The sequence below is a fragment of the Mustela nigripes genome, chromosome 8 (assembly GCF_022355385.1).
Source record: "Mustela nigripes isolate SB6536 chromosome 8, MUSNIG.SB6536, whole genome shotgun sequence".
In the NCBI taxonomy this organism is placed as follows: Eukaryota; Metazoa; Chordata; class Mammalia; order Carnivora; family Mustelidae; genus Mustela; species Mustela nigripes.
In genome coordinates, this window is record NC_081564.1 from 73519294 (window position 1) to 73543031 (window position 23738).

General features: G+C 39.7%; 1 protein-coding gene across 1 annotated transcript in view; it reads left to right on the forward strand.

The window, feature by feature from the left end:
• Window positions 1-23738, forward strand: part of WDR7 (WD repeat domain 7) — a 362705-nt gene that overhangs the window by 245154 nt on the left and 93813 nt on the right. Inside the window, exons 22-25 of the mRNA XM_059409727.1 lie at window positions 7936-8122; window positions 19278-19395; window positions 21481-21630; window positions 22224-22306. Coding sequence (XP_059265710.1) covers window positions 7936-8122; window positions 19278-19395; window positions 21481-21630; window positions 22224-22306 — 538 coding nt within the window. The remainder of the gene's footprint in view (window positions 1-7935; window positions 8123-19277; window positions 19396-21480; window positions 21631-22223; window positions 22307-23738) is intronic.

Sequence of the window (23738 nt, forward strand, 5' to 3'; positions counted from 1 at the left end):
ATTTGGTTTAAAGTGCATATAATGTGTTCTCCCATAGGAATTTCCTCGTAATTGAACTATTAATTAACGCATTTTTTTAATATGACCTTTCCCCCCCTCCTCTGCTATTCAGAGCCAAGGGTGATTCGTGGCCATTTCTTCATTCATGGTATTTTTTAAGTGAGAGGAACAAGTTTCTTCTAACTAGGCCCATTGACTAGCCTGACTGGCCTAGGAGGGACCAGAGCTCAAGAAAATGGTTTGTATATTACCTACCAGTGGGACAGCCACGACAATAATGAAGGCTCTCTAAGGACTCTTTGAAAAATTCTCTGAAATACTATGACTTTGTAATAATTCCAGTAAGCAAATTTCATTCTTCCTTGATAAAAATGGCATGACTCCAGCTTCTCTTTTAATTTCTAGTTCTTTAAACTCCTCCCTGTGGCTACTGGTTTTCCAAAAGCATTGGCTGCCCTAAAATCCAGGTTCCCTTGTCTGCAGCAAGGAAGCGCTCCTAACAGAGGTGCCCCGCCCCCTTCTCATGCTCAGTGCTCCACACCACTCAGTCCGGTCCGCAGTTAGCCAGTGCTCTTTCCTTCTTCATTCAGGGTGTGCTGCTTGCTAGAGGGCTGGTAATAGTTCGTTCTAGAATCTGCCTATGAGGTAACCACAGGACTCCTATAAAGGTCTTCACATGTCGAGGAAGTATGGGTAGGGGGGGTAGTTAGCTTTCCCCCAAAGGAAATAAAAATTATAAATGGAGAACTGGAACAAAAATATCAATTTTACAACTTTTTAAGTGATCCTTTCCTATTTAGTGCTATTTCAGCACAAAGAGAAACGATGTAAGGAAACACTACTACACGATTCTCATGTTCATGTCATGAACATGTTGTGTTAGTAGGATCTGTGTATGAAAATCAAGGTTTCGGTTAGTATTAAAAGTGTTGTATTGGTGTACATAATTGGCAGTTGCCCCTGTGTGTGTGTGTGTGAATAAGTGAATAAAAGCAGTGAACGCAAGACACCACTACTGTCAGGTTTAGTCTCCACCCATGTTAGAAATGCAAGAGGAGAAAAAACTAAGATAAGTGTTATTTATTATCATATGGTGCTTAAAACAACACCCAGTGCATATAGAAATATAGAACTATAGTTTTTATAGTTAATGTGTTTTCATAAAGTAAGCATTCCATAAATGTAAGGTGCCTATTAATGCAGTTATTAAAAACTGTTAACCTGTTTGCACAAAACCAAGTCATTTTTTAATAAAAAGCATGAAGTAACTGTTAAATTAGGAAAGGGAATCTACACTTTATGATAAGGTTGAAGAAATGCCCCAGAAGACAAATTCATTATTACCTAAGTAATAGCGCACACGTACACGTGTGTGTGTGTGTGTGTTGGCTTGTTTAGTCTTTTGAAAGAGCTAGTCGTCATTACCAACCAAATAGTACAAAAATGTTTTGAATTGGTGTTTTCTCACTGGTCAGTTCATGATGGAGCAGTATTTATCTTGCCAAAGCAACAAGGTAGTCTTGGTAGAACTGTCAGCTCTTTAATCACTGCTCTCCTAGCTTTATTTTCCTCTCTCTCTCCGTCCTTTTCTCATTTTTAGTATTTTGCTGTTACAGCAAAGCGTAAATAATTGTCTTGCAGCTTTGCTCTTATGTAGCACTTTAAAAAAAACAGAATAAAGGTGGAGCACTTTTCAAAAAAACGCTTGAGCTAAAAAGCTTGGAATAAAATAGCACGAAAATATGAGCAGTTGTTTTTACTCTTGACTGTGTGACAACAGAATTCAAACAGCCAGAGGTTCTAAGTAAATTGTGACTTATCCAGTGCTGGATTTTAGTGCTTTCTGCTTTTCAAAGCGTTTTTTTTTTTTTTTTTTTTTTTTTGACTTGTTTTCCACTGTTCTGAGCATGTCTGCAGTTTCGGTAGTGTATTACTTCTGGCTGGACATACATGGTGATGTGGTGGTGGTGTGTTATCTGCTAGATCCCACTATGAAGCTGCCAGAGTATTGATTACTTACCTATCTCGTGGGTGAGAAAGACTAGTAATTTGATAAATGGATCTTTAATATGGTCCCAGAATTACCTGAATAATGCTGAATCCTATCCTGTAACAAAGTGAATTAGGAGCTTCTTGGCATTCTCAGGTAAGAGCCAGGGACCCGTAGTAGAAATCTTAGTTGTGATACTCCATGGTGGGAGAAGGTGCACTCTGTTCCCTCTGTATTATTCTGTATTACTTTGTGTACCCCCTGTATTACCATTTATTATAAATGGTAATGGTTTCCAAACTTCAGATATTATGGGCAAGTAAAATTTCAAAAAGTAAAATCCGAGAGTATGAAAAAGTGTTTTACATTTTTTTTTTTTTTTTTTTGCTCACAACAGACATTTAAAAAATAGCACTATCCTCGTCAATATTTTTTAAAAGATTTATTTATTTATTTTAGAGGAAGAGAAAGCACACACATGTGGGGGCGGGAGGGATAGGGGCAGAGACAGAGAGAGAGAGAAAGAGAGAATCTCAAGCAAACTCCCCACTGAGAGCAGTGGGGCTGGATTTCCCAACTCTGAGATCTTGATCTGAGCTGAAATCAAGAGTTGGAGGTTTAACAGACTGAGCCACCCAAGCAACCCTTTAAATTGAATAAATTTAGCTTTATGAAAAAGACTTCCTGCATTGTTTTTATTTTTTGGCATTGTATATATTTTTGCCATTTCACCACAGAGCCATGGAAACATCCCCACAGGCCAGCATAGGTTTGTAGTAGACTTTTGGAAATTTGTGATCTGTGTATAATTTTGTTGACTGTGCTAGGTACGCACAGGGTAAAGTAATTCTTAGTATTTGCCAAAGCAACAATTATTAAGTGATAACTGAATACAAAGCATGATGCTAAGCCTTATGCCAAACGGAAGTATTTTCAAAAAATTTCATATGCCCTAGGGAACTTACTCACTTAGCAGATGTGAAAAGTAATAAAAATAAATAAAATTAGCTTTAAAAAATGAAATAAATGCCAGATGATTGTTATTTGAGAAATGTTTGGATAGCGATTGCTATATTAAAAAAGGATTTCATTCTAAGGTAGGCAGGGAAGATAAGGAGAACAGTCTAGATGCTCAGTAGGCCATTTTGTGACCACAATGCAACTAAGTTAGAGCCAAGACAACTGCTCTTACTGTGGATCTTACTATGGTTATATTTAGCTGTTGAACCAGTGATGGCAATCTTCTCATTGTGTGAGAAAAGATGAAGGATATATTTTATTTGACCTTCTGTTTGCAGGAGACACTAGTAACTGCAGTTGAAATCAGGCTTTCACTGAGGAGAAGGAGATTGATCATAAAGGGTATAGATTTGAATCCATAGCTGGGTAGAGCATCAGGAATAAAAGCATGGTCATAAAGATGCAGGTTGTGTTCAGACCTGTACACTGGCCCATTGGGCATGTCCACTTGCCTTCTACAGTTGTCAGTTATCTCATATGAAGCACGGGAATGGATGCTGTTTTTCTCAGGTCCTTTCAATATGAAAATTCTGTGATTCTAATTAATCTGTTTGTCTGGGAATGAGTAGATCAGAATGAAAAGGCAGTAGCTTTACCCCTTTATAATTACAAGACAACCCAAATATTGATCTTCCTAAAATGAAAATCTAATCAAACCTCTCCTTTGCTTAAAACTTGCAGTGGTTCCCCATTGTCACCAGAATTAACAAACTTCCATCATGGCAAATGAGGCTCTTTGTGATTGGGCTCTGATACCCTGTCCTGCTTCGCCTCTCACTGTTCTGTTTCACCCACCTGTCCTCTTTTCCCCATTGCCCAATACCTCAACCTCTTCCTTTTTCCCCAACAGAATTTCCAGCTCTTCTGAACTATGTATAACCCCTTGATTTGGCCACTTTCTCATTTCCTGGGCTTTAGACATGCTCTTCTCTCTGTCTGGAATGCATTCTTTCCACAGTCTTCTCCTTTGAGTAGTTAATTCGTACTCAGTCTTCAGGTTTGGGTATAGAAGTCACCTTTCCCTGGACTCCTTCTCATAATTCTAGGACAGGGTTAAGTGCCCCTATTAAGTTCTTTCTGTACACCTTGTGCTTTTAAATATTCTAACACTATTCAGAATGTATTCAAATTACCTGTTTGCTCAACTGTCTCCTGAACTCGAATGCATTTCCATGAGGGAAAGGACTTAGTCTTCTTTCCTTTTGTTTCTCCAGCATTTAGTATTGTAGAACAACACTCTGTAAATAGTTAATTGCATGAATCTTTGGATGGATAGGTTGGGACCAAATTGCGGAAATCCTTGAATGAATGTCAGTCCAGTTGAACTTTTAAATACTGCCATTAAAGAGCCTTTTATGAAGGAATCAGTCATGATGGCCAATAATAACATCATTCTCTGTCTTGCTTATTCAGTGAGGCACTGTGGAATTGTGGGGCATTTACATAAAATAAATACATATTTTTATACAAAATTAGATTTCATCTTATACAGATTAAAATACAACTTTTATTGGGTACCATAGGTTTAAGGAAAATTCTGAGAGATAAAGTTCATAAAATTGTCATGAGACTTTTCCTGTCAAAAGGGAGGATACGATGGGTATGTGAATTTTAGGTTTTTTTTATTACCTTGGTCCATGTTGCAGAGCAGCTATCTCTTATGGAAACATAAGTCAGATAAACCCCAAAGTAGAGAATATAGTTAAAGTTGAAAAGGAATTTTAAATTTACCTCTCCCTTTGGATTATCATAATAACCATTTCTTCAAGGCTCAGTCCTTAATATCATCCGCAAGAGTCTGTGATTAGGAAGTTTGAAGCCTTAGGTATCCAGAGTATTCCTTCAGGACATCAGGGTCGTTATTCCTGGTAGCGTTAAAGTCATAAGCATCTTATTAGTCAGCCACGTTAGAAATCAAAATGTTCAACTCGAGAACCCTCTTCATCTTCTCTTATTTTACATGTTTTGCTTGGGATAAGTTGTCAGAGATGGATGTGGAATTTTAACATTCTTCTGTCTTTATAATTCCAAGACTGACCAGTGAAAAATAACCCAGACTCTAGTTTAGTAGGTTTAAAATGTGTGTGATAAATAGGCCATTTTTCTCTCTGCTTCTCCTGCTGCCCCGTACATGGCCTGCCAGAACTGTGGGGATCTTTGCTTTGTGTTACCCAGAGACTGTGATCTCGACTAAAGAAGGAGCGATGCTGTAGAAGAATTTTACTTATGAGATCATTGAATGAAACAGAAAGTGATTTAGGAGAGGGGATGTCAGAGCTGTAGGGAACCTGCACTTCCTGCTGGGCTGGGCCTCATGTGAGGGTAGATCACACTTGGCAGGAGAGAGGCAGGTACCCTGCTGGACCATTGCAAGGCCAGCAGTCTTTTGAAGTATGCTTACTCATTCTTCTTTTCTGTCATTTCTTCGGAAGGTAAGTGATCACATCCCCTCTGCTGTCCTTCCTACTTTGTCGAAAAATGATGAAAAACATCAAGAAACCAGCCACTTAACGGTTTACTCTGGCTCTCCGGATAAAATTGTCAGAGTGGGTAAGGGAGCTGCCTGCAGAGTTCCCGCACAGGGGCTGTGAGAAATCAGCAAGGTCCCTAGGATCGCAGAATAATCCTGCCTGTACTCAACGCAGAAATAGTGGAGTGCAGTTCAGCAGAGTGAGGACTGAAACGCGGTAGAACGTTGTACTGAACGGCAGCCTTCCTGCCCCTTCACAACCCTGCTTCCCAGGGACACACCTTCAGGGAGCCCTGTCCCCTGGGTCACACCCATTGCTGCTTGAGCTCCAGGGTATCTGCAGAGAGCGGCAGGGGGGCTCTCTCCATGGCTCTTAAAACTTTCTCAGAGGAAAGAATAACAGAAACGTGGTGGGTTTCTTGACATGCTGAAACCTCATTCCTCCAACCTGGAGCAGGGAGCAGTGTTAGAAATGGACATGCAGGGTCACCGGGGTGGCTCAGTGGGTTAGGCCTCTCCCTTCGGCTCACGTCATGATCTCAGGGTCCTGGGATTGAGTACCATATCAGGCTCTCTACTCAGCAGGGAGCCTGTTTCTCTCTCTCTCTCTCTCTCTCTGCCTACTTGTGATCTCTCTCTGTCAAATAAATAAATAAAATCTTAAAAAAAAAAAAAACCATGCAGTCACCATGGAGATGGTTCCATAGTAGGTCCATAATGTGTGCAGAGCACTGTGCTCAGTGGTGTGGGAGATGGAAATTGGCATGAAACATAGTTCCTACCACCACGAGTGACGGGAAATGCCCAGAAAGGCTTATAATTAAAAATGCCGTGCCCTAAGGAATGTGCACATGCTGGGAGAGAACAATAGGTCACCTGTTTATAAGAAGTTTCTATTTTTATGATCCGCAAAACTTGCTTTTCATATGACATTTACAGGGCTAAGTAGGAGAGTAAAATTTTCAAATGCATGTATGAATGAAGTCTTGAATTCCAAGCTGTTTCCTCCAGGAGGCTTTCCTTGTATACGTACCCTCTCAGTTTACAACAGGAGATGTTGACCCAAGAACCGTGGCCTCCTTGAAATTTTTTTGCAGAATTTGATGTATATGTATATGTATTGTATGTAGTTTCCTGGAGAAAAGACTGATGGATTTCAATGGATTCTTCAAGGGTTTTGTGGCAGAAGATATTCTGAACCACGAACAAAGTGCATTCACAGACTCTTATCTGGTCTCTCATTGAACAATTGGCTAGGACATAAAAATGAGTAAATGCTTTTATCTGTTGAATGCATTAAATTAAAGTTGATATGCCACGTTCTTAATTTTGAAAACAGACAAGTTCAAGGCGCTATTTGTCATGAGCCCTGACTGCCGCTTGGGGAGCCCTCTCAGCCCCTGGGCCCGTGGCAGGACACTTGGCATGCCTCGGTTCGCTCGGCACTCGTGCTTTGCGTGAGAGATGACTGCTGTTTTCCCCGCTTTAAGACAGGGAAACTGCAGCTCTGGAGTACCTTCTTCAGCCGGCCCCCTGATAAGTTAGGAAACTGTGGTTACTTCCCTGTCTTAGATCTGAAACCCATGTGCCCCTTAACCAGTCGGCTGTACTGTTCTGTGATTTGTAAACGGTTTTGTTTTTTCCCCTCGAGAAACAAACAGCCTCTTCTAAATTGCAGTTTGCTCTTCACGATCCCTATTTTCTTTTGTAAATGTCAAAATGCCTTTTGAAATCGATGAGCTTTTACAGCTTAATGGCCATTAGGCTTATGTATACAAATTGTTCACATTATCTCCAACATAAAGAAATACATGTTAATTAAAATCGAGATCATTTCATCAGGTTAGAAGTGATATCGAACTGTCTTTTAATTTCTTTACCAAACCTGCGTGAAGAATTTACCACATACTTCACATGGTTGTGCTGGATCAGTATAGTGGAGTATGGAGAAACAGAGATGCTTGTGGGGGAAACTTTTTAAAACTACATCTCTACCTTCATCCTTCATCCCTGCTGATAAACATCACCTGTGATGACAAGTGTTACTGGAGGAAGTGTTAGACATAGGAACTCTGTTAGGTACAGAAGAAAGATAAATACCATATAACATTATTTGAAACCATCTCCATTTTACAGAATGTTGAGTAGGGAGAACCCTTGTTTGGAAGTTAGGATCAGTGGTATGTTTTAAAATGATATATACTTAATTATGCATAATTCTTTTGAAATTAAAACATTTTAGAATATGGTATAAAATATTGTAACCTAAAGTATCTCTTTTAAGTATGTGGCTGAGCAAACTGTGAACTTGAGATCTTTTATAGTCTTAATGTTGAAAATACCTGTTCAGTTAAAAGAAAATCAAAAGTGGTTTATACTTTGAAAATACCTTCAAAAAAACATATCACAAAAGTAAAATTACTTTATTGCCCTGCCTTTTATTTTGTGATTTCAGGTAAGGCACTGACATTTCTTCTGCTGCAGCCCCCGAGCCCCAAACTTCCCCCACACAGTACGATCCGAAGAACAGCCATCGATCTGATTGGACGTGGTTTCACAGTCTGGGAGCCTTACATGGACGTGTCTGCTGTCCTCATGGGGCTTCTCGAACTCTGTGCTGATGCCGAGAAGCAGCTTGCCAAGTACGTGCTCAATTCCAGTTAATATTTGGGGTTTTTGGTTGGTGATTTATTTGTGTTTGAGGTCATTGATTGCCCTTGATAGATTGTGTATTTTTAATTGACAAAAAAAAGATATCTCAATATATGAAATTTTGGATATAGACAAGGAAGGGGAAGTATACTTCTGTACTTTGGGCACACGTGGGATTTAGCATTGAGTCAGTGAATGACTGATCTATGACATTGTGCCTTGACATAGTACTGTCTAATAAGAGTGTAAACATATCACTTCTAAGGAAAATTATATATATATACTTGCTCAAAAATGTTTTCCTGATAGAATACATGGCCAAACAGTTTGGGGAATCATTCCTTCATACTCATGGTAATTTTTAAGTTCACTTTAATGAGGTTTAACTTGCACACAGTCAAGGACCAGTGGTTGCAGAGACCCAGAGAAGCAATGAGGAGAGTAGAGGGAGGCGGATGAGTTGAGGGAGCTGCTGAAATGAAGTCAGTGGGACGCGGTTGGTGGCCAAGTGGCCAGGAATGATGGGAAGGGGATTGGGAGTGGTCATGTTGACTTGAAAACTCGGCCTCCTAATTCCTGGAGGAAGGTTTTTGGTTTATTATTCCTATTCTTATTTTATTTTGAAAACTTTTATTTATTTTAGAGAAAGAGAGAAGAGGGGGAGGAGCAGAGGAAGAGGGTCAAGCAGACTCTTTGGTGAGCATAGAGCCTGAGGTGGGGCTCAAGCTAGGGCTCAATCCCATGACCCTGAGATCATGACTCAGCCAAAACCAAGAGTCAGACACACTTAACCAACTGAGCCACCTAGGCACCCCTGTTCTCGTTTTTTTAGTATAGCCATCCACATGGGTGTGAATTCCTAGGGCTCGGATCCTTAAACTGGCCCACGATGCCTCTCTTAATGTAAATGTTATCATCTCTTTGATTTTCTCAATAAATGGCATTTCATTCTGATCTCTGTTGACCTTGGAAAAAAATTAGAATTCTCTGCCCTTTTCTTCATGGTTGTCTCTCTCATTTCCCACAGTTCCCGTATGATCTCTTGTGGCTCTAAGCTCAAGAAGTGGGGATCAAAGTAGCTATTAAAAGGCTAGACTGGGATGCTGTGGCTTTGTCTACAGACTGGGCATGCCCAGCCCAAAGTCCCACGATGGACTGGTAGGAGACAGTATTCATTTCCAATTTAGGCAGCTTCCCCCCCCACGCCCCCCGCCATCATTTTGCCATGCTTCCTAAACATTATCTCTGTGTCGCTCCCTAGCTGTATGTTCTTCAGCAAATCACTTCATCTCTTACCTCAGTTCCAGTAAGGGTGGTGATGCCATTGTCATAGTTTTAGTGTTCAGCAGGTCAAGAGCTGCTCCATTCTGGAATGAATAGCTCTACATAACAGCAGCCAGGATAGTTTTTGGATACAGGAGGCCTGAGGGTTTTTGATTGACATTAGGAATTAGGAAAGAACTGGACTCATTGAATTTGAAGCAACAGTAAGAGGCCGCTGGCCTTTGTGCAAAGCCCAGAACATATTTCCAATCCTTTGCCCTCCTGTTGGCTCTAGCTTCCCTGTATCTCTTCCAGTTTGGTTTTGACCTAATTTTATAGCCTATTTTCAAAGCTGATCTAAACATAATTTCAAGAGTATACAGTCTTGTTTTCTTGCTTGGGAGAAGTGGTGGGCTTTATTTTAGGTGTAGTATTTAATATTTTGTTTTATTTTGCTTTTAAATCAGTTTACATGAAGCTTATATCAGCAAACATAAAGATGCAGTGTGTTTTATCTGCATGTAGTACGTCCACAGACACAAATACTTTTTGCTCTTCGGTAGCTAATTTAAATCTTGCTATCACATCCTTTTCTGTCATGAAGATTAGTATAACTCTCTATACACAGCTCTAAATAAAGGAACGTATCAGCATGTAGCCTTGAGGAGTCCAATGTAATTTTCTTCATGATAAATTGCATAATAAGCAAGAAAATGTTTGCTTATTAATCTATAACAAGATTTAGATTGAAAATGGCCTGTTACATCCATGACACACTTGGTACAGGCTGCAGAAGGGCTAAGATCGGGCAAAAAGGAGCAGGGCCATGTGCCTCTGACCCTCATGATGCCTACCTACCAGCACCCCTGTGCTAGACTGACTCTGTGCTCCATAACCGGGCTCAGCCCTTGGTTCTGACGGTGATGTTAAACTCGCTTTATGAAGCTTCTGTGTTAGGCTTGCGCTGTTCAAAATCTCAGCTCATGTTAATTGAAAAAGAAAAAACCTACCCAGTGCTTCCCTCTTTACTCCCATTCTGAGGGAGGGGATTAAGGGGGGGTAGCCAGCTCAGGCTGCTCCCTAGTCCTGGAGACACATATTAGAGCAGAGTTTCTTTCTTCCCCGCTCTCCCCGATCTTGACATCCTCTGTCAGAGATGATTCCTGAGAGGTCTCCTGAGAAACTGTAGCCGACTCGACGGAGAGGGCATTTTTCCAGAATTAAAATGCCTTTATTTTAGAAATCTGAGAATTTTACTTCTTTGAAGTCAAAAGAACACCAGCTGTTTTCTAACGTTTTCAACTATTGTACCCAACTTTAAACTATGTCTGTTAACTAAACAAGCTTTTACTGAGTAGTTAACATATAGAAGGAACACTATGGGGTCTTGTATGTAGTTACGAATTTGCCTCAAACACAGATCCTGTCTCCAAGGCACTTGCCGACTGAAGGAGAGACAGCCGGGGGGGGACCATGGTGCAAAGGGAGGAGGAGAGAGAGAGGCAGGGATGCTCAGAAGACGCGGAGATGAATTACAGCCGGGGGCTCCGAAGGGATGCCAGGGAGAGTTGTACTTGCGTGCCTCACTTGCCTTCCTCATCCGAGTAATTCTGAGGAGAGCTGGAAGAACGAGGACATGCGAGAGGACAGCGGTGGGAAGGTACAGGCCAGCCCAGCCGATGCTGCGAGCTCCTCAAAACACAGGGCGTGGCACTGTACACATTGCTTTTATCTAATTTTAGTCATTCCTTGCAGAACTTACACTGTGGGGAGTTCCCATCTAAAACTTGAACATAAGTTCCTTCCCAGTTCTCTCTGGGCAATAGAATTAGGGCAAAAAAGAGGATTGGTCTCACATTTTACTTTATAAAATGATTATAAACATAATAGAAGATTGCAGAACGAATCTGAAAGAGGTTCTGTCTCTTGTCCACAGAAACACTGATCAGTGAGAAAGGTGGGGTTCTGCCCTAGGGCTCCTTGACCCCACGAGCTCTGCTTCCACCACTGTGCCATCTGCACCCCCAGAGCTAGAGATCCAGAGAAGAGCGAACGTAAAACAGGCAATTCAAAGGACATAAAAGCGGTCAACTCAGAATTTTCAGTGCACTTTCAGATCTTAAAAATATACTGAATGAAATAATTTCCATCAAGAATTTTGTACCTTCAAAAATTAATAACCTACTTAAATATCAGTAACCTCCCTGAGTGCCCGAACCATGTATTATGTATTTATTCATAACACTGTCACATGATTTGCATTCAACAAACATTTAAGTCAAAGAATTTTAGAGATGAAAATCATTCAATCCAGAGCAGCATTCAATCCAGAGCTCTCAATATGCTATTCAATAAAAGCAAGATTAAGAGAGATGAAACACCTCACCAGAAACTCGAGATCTCACCAGAACTAGAAGAGCTACAAGTCTTCTGACTCCCATTTGCCTTCTCCTGTGCCGGTATAGTCATGCCGTCTTTTATGTCACCAGTGACCCACAGGTAGAATCGCTAAGGAATTTTTAAAGTTAACGATTATGGGCTGCTCATTCACGATGAACTCTAATAGAAAATGCAGGCTGCCCTTCACTGAAATCGTAGAGCCATTCCTAGCTAATTATGAGGAAAATAAAAAAACATGCAGTATGGGAGTGCCTGGGTGGCTCAGTGGGTTAAAGCCTTTGCCTTCAGCTCAGGTCATGATCCCAGCCAGTTCTGGGATCGAGTCCCGCATCGGGCTCTCTGCTCAGCAGGGAGCTTGCTTCCTCCTCTCTCTCTGCCTGTCTCTCTGCCTACTTGTAATCTCTATCTGTCAAATAAATAAAATCTTAAAAAAAAAATGCAATATTACATTTTTTAAAAATTTATCTTTTTTTAGGTCTCCATGGTTATATATATATATATGGATAAAATGTTAGAAACAGTAGAAAAATCCTGCTCTGTAAAAGAACAGGAAAATCCTTGTGCTTTTAGAAGGCTAGACTCCATTCTGTACCTGTTGTCGTCTGGGTGTGATTCTGTTTTCCCAGCTCCTGTTGCAGGGCCTTTACTCTGAAAGACAATAGCAGAACCATGCTGGCCCCCGCTGCTGAAAGCGGGCAGTCTCTCACGCACTGCCAAGATGGAAGGACATTAATGCATTACCAAAAGCCCATTTTTTTTTTTCCTGGAATATTCCTGGTTTACCAAACTTTAAAAGAAAAACATATAGTCAAGTAGAAACCACACATGCTTTGATAACTACAGATAAGCCCCAAATGTTAGATATATTCTCTTTGAACTATATATAGTTAGAGAAAAAGAATTGACATTTTAACTCAAATTTCAACTGTATGTTTTTATATATGGGGTAGGGCATAGAGAAAAGAACATATATAAACACTAAGGTATTTTAGGATTTTATATTTAAACTATTATTCCTATTCATTTCCTATGGTACTTATTTTTTTATTCTAGAGAGAGAGTGCATGTGTGTGAGTAGTGGGGGAGGGGCAGAGGAAGAGAGAGAATCCCACGCAGGCTCCATGACCAGTGTGGAGCCCATCACAGGGTTCAGTCTCAGGATCCCTGGATCATGACCTGAGCTGAAATCAAGAGTTGGACATTTAACTGACTGAGCCACCCAGGCACCCCAATTGTTTATTTTTAATAGAAAATTTATAATCTGAGGGAACCGTTTAACTAAATCCTGTTAGCATAGTTTTTACATTACAACTCATAGTTGCAAATACATACAACATATAGGAAACAGGTTAAAAGATAGGCATGTACTGGGAGAATTACCACATTTGTGTTTAGGAGACTAATGCCACCTTTGAATTATTAAATTCAGGTTTAACAAGACAGATAAGAATTGATGATTCCCTATTACATTAAAAACACTTGTTAGTGCGTCTGTTTTTACCAGGAGGAGGTAAGATGGGGTGCCCAGTTGTTACGTAATTAAGTATGCATTTTCAAAATAATTTTAGTCTTTCTTTTCACTGAGAAGTGGTTTCAATGCCCTGAAACTCTTTATCTTAGTCAGCTTGGACTACCATAGCAAATAACACAGACTGGGGAACTCCAACAATCGAAATTTATTTCTCATAGTTCTTGAAGCTGGGAAGTTCAAGAGCAAGGTGCTGACAAGGCAGGTTTCTTTCTTTATTAACATAGAATGTATTATTTGTTTCTGGGGTACAGATCTGTGATTCTTCAGTCTTACACACTTCACAGCACTCACCATCGCACCCACCCTCCCCGGTGTCCATCACCCGACCACCCCTCCATCCCACTCCCCTCCACTCCAGCAGCCCTCAGTTTGTTTCCTGACAGGTTTCTTTCTGAGACCTCTTATCTGGGCCTGTAGGTGGCTGCCAGGTGGCTCTGTGCTCACATGACTCCTTTGTGCTCACAATTAGGAGAGAAGGAGAGCAAGTTTTCTGGTGTCTCTCATGCAGCAGGAATCCTATCTTGAGGACCACACCCATCTGGCTTCATCTAACCCTAATTACCTCCCAGAGGCTCCGTGTCCATATACCATCACATAGGGGCAAATTTTCAGGGGAAACAAACATTTAGTCCATAACACCATTGACCGTGATTTGTGGGTTATTCTATGAAAGTTTAAGTGGTTTTTCCCCTAAATATTCTCTTGCAGTATTCCTTAATTTGACAGATGGGGAAGTCTGACAATTGTAGATGGTGACATTTAACTACAGTGGTCTCACTTGTGACTTTTAAAATGCTTTTACTACAACGGAGTAAGGGTTAGAACAGGATTAATGAGCAGTCACGAAAGGAATGAGCTCAGCCTGAGTGGACTATTATTCTATTCATGATTTTTATTTACAGTATCTATCATCTCTGGTATTTCATATGGGATGTGTGTACCGAAATGCTGAGTAAAAGAGAGAGTATGTCATATCTTTTTTTTTAAACTAATGACCCATCTTATAAACCTATATAACAAATGATCTGCATAACAGCCAGATAAGCAGGATCGGATGAAAAGAATAAGTTCTGTATTTACATGGATTCCAGAATAAGGCCGATACCCCTTTAATTTCACACCTCTGAGAGTGTGATCTTTCACTCAGTTAGAATCCCACATTAAAATATATCACATACACAGTGCACCTTTGACTTTCAAGATAACTACATGTAGAATTAGACTTCGTCTGTTGGGACTACTAGATCAATTACTTTGACTTCATTGCTTGGTCAGTTCAGTCAAATAACTGGCTTAAGTGATTTTTTTTTTTTCCTGTTGGATTTGCCAGGTAACTTCATTTAGCATGTAACTATTGAGCTACCACTCTGTCCAAGGGCTGCACTAGGCACTTTGGGGGGATCACAGGATTAGAAGGCATGGTACCAATCTGCACAGAGTTCACAATACAAAACTAATTCGTAATGCCTGGCAGAATCAGATTCAGTGCTGAGAGCCTAGAATAAATGGGTTTCGTTGTTGGTTGTTTTTGTTTTAATAGATTGTAATTGAATGTTCTAGCAATTGCAGAACAACAAGTAGGCTTCCACAAGAACTGAAGAGAGGGGAGGGGGGACAGGGTGCTAATGGTGGGGATGGGGAGTAGAGAAGCATAAGCCATACCCTACAGTCAAAAAAGGAATGGAATTTTAGGGACCAACCTTGAAATTAACCTGGCATCAGGAGCATGGTGTTGAAAAGACTGAGTTATAAGTAGTGAAACTAGATTATGGAGGGCCTAGAACCTCAAGCCAAGGAGTTTAAGATTTTTCTTAGAAGCCCTGGGACCCACTCAGGTTTTAATCAGGTTAACCATGAAATAAAGCTAGTGCTTTTGGAAGATAACTCTGGCAGTGATTCATTAAATAGACTGCAAAGAGGAGAGAAGGTTTGCCTTCTTCCCCTGTGCCTTGGCCACCCCTCTCTGTTCTCACACTCCCAGCCCTCCTGCCTGTGCCCTATGCGTGTGCAGAACCCTGACCTCAGAACAGTAGCTGTGTCCACATTCCCAAGTCCTGCACTCCAGCCATCGGACACTGATCATGGGGGTCACTCAAACGTACCCTTTGACGCCTCTACCAATTGTTGGATGTTCCAACTTGCACTGAATTCATGAGCAATACTTGTGTATGTCTTTGGTTAGCTTCCTTATCTGTTACCCTGTTACCTGTTACCCTACAGCTTCTCTTCCAGACGCCAGACTTTACCCTTGTTCTTCCCACAAGAAGATTTCCCCAAATTCACAGGATGGTTTGCTGAGATGGATTAAGGCTGATATGTGGCTGGGCCTTTAACTTTGAAACCAGTGACCTGCTGTTAGTTGATCCCATTTTCTTTTCACTTGATTTCCATGTGTGGGAGTCATCTTGGGTTAGAAGAAGCATCTGTTGTATGTATCATGTAGGTGAGATGCAGGGCTGGTGATTTTTACATTTGCCTGCTCATTTAATCTTCGCGACAACATTGTGAAGTTATTACTTTACCAGACACGTTATCCACACATCGTGCTTACTCAGGCCAGGGTGGCCACAGGGCACAGCCTAAGGAGAGGGGGACAGTATCCACTTGTCATCCTCAGGTGAACACAGGCACACATAATCATTGATTCTCATTATTTTTGTTTCCTCCCATTGCCCCCGCCCCCCGACCTTGGCTTCCCACTAAACTTTTCTCCTCCAGAAGGAACAGAGAAGGGCTGGAAGAGAGGTGGGTGGTAGGGTTGGCAGGATCATGTTTGTGGGAGTTGAACTCTGGTTTCCAACTCCAAGAGGTCACAGTAGCACACAGCAGGGAATGGGTGGGACTCTCCCAGACTCCAGGAGGAAGCTCTAACACTTGGCCTGCAGAAGGCAGATCCCATCTCAGCAGCTCAGAGGCAGTATAGCCACGGGGAGGGCAGCCACGCAGCTGGAACCATGAAGTTCAGCAGGAGCAACATGTTCTCTATCACTCAGTTAGCCTTGATACGACCTAGCAACGTTAAGGCAGCTACATCATTAACATCCATGAACATCTGTGGCTCAATACAACCCTCAGTGCAGTTCCCTAGGCTTGGTCAAGCCTAGTATCGCCTCTCTCATTCCTGTAAAGTTGGTCATTTGTACCCACATATAAGATTTCTTTCTCTAGCCCAGTTTAATCTGAGGACATTTTGAATCCAGGTCTGCCGTGTAGTACAGTTGCTTTCCATTACAACTTTATATCCATACCGCTGGTTAACTGTGCATCTGTATCTTCATTTAATCACGATTGATGTTGAAAAGAACAGAGCTGAAGTTCACATGTTATTAACATCCTACTGGAAACCTCACTCAGGGATGCAATCTAGCCATTCATCCGAAGTCGCTCGGCTTAGTCATGTAACAGTTCATTAATCCAGTTAACAACAATATGGGCAAGCCCCTCCCCTCTTTATTTTCTCCAAAGATCAGCTGTCCTAGGAACATCGTTCTACTACCTTGGCTCCTTGCTCTGGACCTGATCTCTCCTTCATAAAATGCCAATACCACCCCCCTCCTAGGGATATTCTGGGCAGATGCAAGAAGACATGAAACAGCGCAGGAAAGCTCAATTTCAAACCTAGACCCTGGGTTCCACGTCCAGTTCTTTCTCCTCTCTGTCATGCCTTCCAGACCTAGGCCGGGCTGTCCAGGAGGGAGACGTTCCTGCCCCATGGTTGACTGCTGGGCAGGGAGGTTACCTGGGGATCTTTTCCAACTCCCAGCATTCGTGACTTTATTGATCTTAGGAAATTTGATTTAGGTTTGCTCAGAATTATACCTTTTTAAAAAGATTTTATTTATTTATTTGCAAGAGAGAGAGAGTTAGCAAGAGAGAGCAGAAGTGGGGAGGAGAGAGGGAAGTAGACTTCCTGCTGAGCAGGGAACCTCCTGCAGGGCAGTGCTCAGCTAGATCCCAGGATGCTGGGATCATGACTGGAGCCAAAGGCAGATGCTTCACTGACTGAGCCACGCAGGCATCCGTAACATACCATTTTTTGTTTCAGCCTTTCAGTATTATCAACACCTTTTCATACTGACTTGAGAAACATCATAGAATATCTCAAAAATGTATTTAACTTTTGAAATTTTTAAAACTTAAAATATGCTCAGAACTTTATAACAATTACTGAGCAGTCTAGGTTAGTTAGCACTACTCACATAGTGAGCATTTCCTTTGTGGAATTCTCAATAGTAAAATTTAATCCCAAAAAGAACCTGGCTAACTACCTGACCTTGCTTTACTGCTGAACACTTCTTTCTAGCCCCGACCGGGTGCCTGTGGCATCAGGATCTTCCATGGAGGTGATGTGTCTACCCACATGTTCTTTCTGTTTCTTGTTCAGTATGTGTGCGTTATGTCAGCTCCCATCTTTCTTTTTAGTAGGAAACATCAAACGATTGCCTCCATCCTCCTCTCCAAGTTATTGCTTTGTATCTACCCTCAGTTTGGAAAAAAGACTGGAGGCAGTTATAATATCGTTCAGAGATTTAAGCAGTGTAGTAATCACCATGAAATTAAAAGCAGAATTTCCAATCATCAATTTACCTTCTCTTAACAATGATAAGAATGCCTGTGTAGGGTGCCTGGGTGGTTCAGTGGGTTAAGCCTCTGCCTTCAGCTCAGGTCATGATCTCAGGGTCCTGGGATCGAGCCCCACATCGGGCTCTCTGCTCAGCAGGGAGCCTGCTTCCTCCTCTCTCTCTGCCTGCCTCTCTGCCTACTTGTGATCTCTCTCTGTCAAATAAATAAATAAAATCTTTGGAAAAAAAAAAGAATGCCTATGTAATGTATACTTATTTTCATCGAAAAGTTAAAATGATTCTTAGACTAGTCATAGAAATAATTGTAAACATTTTGAGAATTTTTAGTAAACATAATCCAGTTTACCCATGAAGCATATAGACTAATTACAGCAGGACAAATCTTAATATAATTTAATGTGGGTATGTAAGTATCAAAATTATGTAATTTTCAGTAGCAAAATTAGAAACTATAATGGATCTCTTACTGTATACAAGAGCAAAATGCTCCTTGTATACAGCTGACGTTGGATCACATGCCACATTTTAATGAAGTCTGACTACTTTCTACAGTAGTCTATATAAAATTTGCAGGAAGTTTACAAACATAATATGATCATTTTTATGTTTTGGGGTTTGCAAAGGAATATAACATCACTATTAGGATATTTCAACAGTTTCGAAAGATTAATTTCATGTACCTATTTTTATATGTTGTCTGTACAGTGCCATGCCTATGAGCTTTATAGAGAGAAAATAAGTACCCATTAATATGATTTTTGCATCGATACAAAGTAATAATTGGCAGAACATGCTGACTAGTAGATTGGTTCTAAAAGTATTGGGCATGGGGTAAATTAACAGTACTGAGGATATTTTAAACTAAAAATAATATTAAAAACTAAAAATAATTTTTGCAGTTTTTTCAGTCCTTTCGATAATTATATGGACAGAAGTGAATTTTGCTTCCTTTCCGATACATGTCCTTAAATGAAGCCTTTTTCTGTGGCCTTATCAACAAATTATTTGCCTTTAATTTTTTTAGCAAAAAATTTGAAAATACTCAGAACAGTCTTCTTTCTTGCCTGATTCTGAGCTTTGTGATATGCATTCAGTACTAGTTCTTGATAATTTGTTAACAAGGCGTTTTTAACACTTTGGACAGATGCACATACTGTTTTCAATCTTCACGGTTAATTATTCGATTTTGTGTTTGATGCCAGAACACCCTGACTCCTAATCACTGCTCATTGTTGCAAGTCCATTATATTCTAACTGTTTGAGTGCTCCCATTGACCTTGAACTGACATTATAAGCTGTGTCTAATCTTTTCAGTCTATATTTCTAATGCTTCTTTTCTTTTTTCCTTTTTTCCTGATCCCTGTTTAGCATCACAATGGGGCTGCCTCTTAGCCCTGCAGCTGACTCCGCCCGCTCTGCGAGGCATGCCCTCTCGCTCATTGCCACTGCCAGACCACCCGCCTTCATCACGACTATAGCCAAAGAGGTGAGCACAACCTCTCCGTGTGCTCCATCTTCTCATTTAGAGGAACTATTAGATATTGTGAGCTGAGGGTCCATGTCCACAAATAATCCTTCCAGTTCTAGAACAATGCAAGTTAATAATTTAGTGCCGAAATGAATACGTATGTACCCTGAATTCCACTGCAGTGCAGTCATTACTTGTGCTTTTGTATTCATTTCTGTTCTCAAAGTTAACTTACTTGCAAATATTTGAAATTAATTTTTCAATCTGAAATATAGCAGCCTTATTCAAATTAAAATATACTAGAGATACTCCCATTTTACAAATGTAAATATCTGCCTGTAATCAACACTGAACTTATTTAACACTGGCTTTTCAACTGTAAACAAAAATGTAAGTCATAAACTTGCTAATTGTTTTTCCTATTGCATGTCACAGATAAAGACTTGAATGCCAATTGATTCCCACTTCTTAGTGTTCTAACTAATTGCCCACATCTAACTGAAAAACTAGTAAAGAACAATGAACCAATTATAGGATCTTTCCTGTAGGTCTTAGTAGTGGGAGAGAAAGATGATAAGCTCCTACATTTTTTTTTAAAGGTTTGTTCCATTTCAGCATGAATAATGTGTAGACTTGGTGTCCGTGGGGTATGAGCTCTGAGTTGTTTTTCCTGTAGCTATGATGAATTTTTAAAATACTAAATAAATACCTCTGAGTCTGCCCTGATAACCTGAAACCTACTGGGCCTGTGTCTGCCCCAGAGCCATCCTTAATAGGCATGCAGCAAATATTTGTGACGTGAAGTTAGTTAGAAGGGAGGAAGGAATGTTCTCATAGATTGTATGGGTTAATAGGAGGTGGTGGGACTCTGAATTCATACTTAAAATAATTCTGTAGAATAAGGGGTTGTGTTTTTCTGATAGTGCATAGTGTTACAGTGAGGTTACACTGTATTTAAAGTATGCACATGTATGTTATATACCTGTAATTTATAGGTATATATTTGTATGAAGAACATAAAAATATATAAATGAACAGATTTCTTATGTAATAGAAATAAATATATAAATGAACATATTTATTAGCCATGGAATTTTTAATCAGTTTTTAATCAGTTGAATATGCATTGATAATAATATTGAATATATTGAATAAAGCTTACATCAGTCTGACCACATATATAGGTCCTATAAATGCCAGCCATAAAACTACCTCTTTAAAGAATAAGCAAGTATTTGTGTTGTGTTCTTGAACTTAGTTTTCACCATTTATGTATGAATATTTTTAAATGAACTGTTAGAATAGCCATGGTTTGGATTTATTCTACTCCAGCATTTGGTTAGAAAGGTATTTTTAAAATATTTTAATGTTGATGTTTTACTAATTACCAGTTGATCCCTACATTCTTAGTGTTCTGATATTTCAGTGTAATAGACAGTTATTACCTTGTAAAAATAAGTTTTCCACTTCACTTAGAGTTTTAGAGTGAGATCCTGAAGTATTTCTCACTGTTCCCTTCCCGTCATGTCCCATCAAGTGTTCTTTCTCCTCCGAATGATTAAGACTTACAGTTTGTACAGGGAAGAAAAATCACAGTGAACTAATATTCTTTACAGTGCTTATTATTTTTGGAGGCACGTTCATTCACATTTCCCAGCCTCATTATAGAGCACCAGGAACGGTGCCTGGGACACCGGAAGTCTTCTATAAACATTATTTACTGTTATTACCACTTGAGGGCAAGTCTCATGCTTCTTACTCGCTGGGTATCTCCTAACCACTGTCCACCTCAGCCCCAAGTAGACCAAATTCACAAACCTTCAGCCTGTCTTTGGAAAAATGTCACAGTAGTGTTGTATTAAAGCCTCATGTAATACTCAGGAACTTACAGAATTTTATTAGAGGATACTTACTGAGTTTTTATTGTACTAAATACTTTGTTTTGCAATCCAAAGTGTTTTCCGACCCACTCCAAGAAAGTTGTTCTGTTGATTCTCATTTTTTTCCCCTCCTGTATTAACAAAGGAGAAGTAAACGAGTGGCTAGAAATGCAAAACTGAATCTAGTGTCAGCCGTGTTTCCAGCATTGAAATGTCTTCACAGGTGCACAGACATACAGCTCTTGCAGCAAATACCCAGTCGCAACAGAACATGCACACAACAACTCTTGCACGAGCTAAAGGGGAAATTCTGAGAGTCATTGAGATTCTTATTGAAAAGATGCCCACGGATGTTGTGGATCTTCTCGTGGAGGTAAGGATATCCACTTTAAATGTTAGAGCAGCAGCCCAAGTTAAGTATGTGCACGTAGTAATATAAATCTGTATTTTTATTTCCAAAGAAATAAAAGAAAAAGAATCCAAAGACTTATCTACAAGACAGAAAGAGAGATAATTAAATGAATTAACTTTTGGACCATTTCCTAGGGGCCTTATTTAAATCTCATTAAAGATCAAAATGATTGCTGTGTACACTTACCCATCATAGGGAAGGGGTCTGTACTGGAATAATTTTTAAAGAGTGTGTTCTCTTTAATGTCTTTCATTATAAATAAAGCATGTAGAGTGCTCGAATAAAAGCTACCTATATTGTACATAAACATGAATTGCCTTTGAAGTCAACAAGTCTTATTTCTTTATTTTAGTGCTCTTATGTTTCTTGCAGATTAGGGAAAGAATATCCTGTAGTATTAAGTAACTATACTGTAACTTTAGTAAATATACTATAGTTTAAATACTGCACACTATCTAGAATTTTCATGCAACTGAGGCCCAAGTTAATAATTTGAATTTTGGAAAATTAAGTATTTTTGAAATTAATTTTGGATTTGCATCTTTTCTATAAAGGTTATGGACATCATTATGTACTGCCTTGAAGGATCTTTAGTTAAAAAGAAAGGTCTTCAAGAATGTTTCCCCGCCATCTGCAGGTAAAGAAGCCTTCCATAGCATGCAAAATAAATAATTTTTACTAACAAATAATTTTGAAAAAATTTTTAATGGAGTGAATGAGTAGTCTTGCCCAGTTAGAAAACCAGTTCTGAATTACTATCTGCTTACTTTCTGAAAACAGTTTAGGCAGCTCATAGTCAAAAACACAGCTATAATAGAACCAGTATTTGAAATTGGATCCTGATGAGATTTTCTCCACACTTGAAAAAATGAGTAAGAGATAGCATCTGTTGAGTGTGTGTGTGTCCTTACCTTCATCACTCAAATTAACATTTACATTACAAAAGGAAGAGTTTAGGAAGCTTCTGTCTGACTTAGGAGAGAAGGTATACTTTTCAGCCAGGGGAACATTTCTACCACATTTTCACTGGTAAGTTTTATTTTTAATGTAAAGGTAGCATTCTTCATATTGTCCTACCAAGTGCAGTTGTTTTCCCTATGAGATAACTGGCCAAGAACAGTTAGAACTGAAATAATAATGTTGCATATGTTGAATATAACCAATAATTTTAGACGTATATAACATTTCATTGTTAGGAAATGAAGGTGTTTTAAATGCAGTAGTGTTTATTTTCCCCTTAAAATAGTTTTTGGTTCTCAAAATGTTTATAGCTTGGGGTACATTTTGTTAAAAAAATTTTTACCTCCAAGTGGTTGTTAGAAATAGTGCTTAAATCTGTTGAAAATCATTGTTTCTATAGAAAACAGAAACACCAGTCGTCATAGTTACATTTTTCTTTTTAAGACACATTCAGTGATCTCCTTCCTTCTGTTTGCTCAGTTCTGCACACATACGGTAGTGACAAGCTTCACTTCAGACTCTAAGTTTCCTGAGACAGGTGATATCGTATGGCACATAGTTATGTCTTCTGTATCTCCTGGCCTTTGAGCAAGTGTTTGCTGATTGGGTTGTACTCCCTGAATCTTCTAGTATCTCCTTCCATATTTATCATAGACTTTATACTGTAGCCACCTCATTTTGGCATTGCTGAATCATGCCACCCAGAAATGAAAAACAGAACACCCAAAAGGAAAAGATTGTGCTGGAATATACATGTGGACAGATGTGTGTTTTCTTATGGTACAGATTACATGTGTGAGAATGCAGGCATTTTTTTTTTAACATTATGCCACGTTAATTTAGGTTTGTGTTCTTTTTGTTAGAAATTGTATGTATAAAATCTTTTCATGCTGTTAACTGATGACAGTATATGTAGCTGTTACTGTCTCAGTTAAGTTGTTCTCTAAGGAAATGCCTGTGCAGAAATGGACACTGGGATGTCTCTTTATAGAGGTGATGATTATTGTAGAGCTGAGTGCTAGCAAATGTTAGTAAAGGATTCCTTATAGCACCAGTCTTGGGGATGTAAGATAAGCCTCCTGGAGTTAACGTGAGGAAATTGTCCAGTG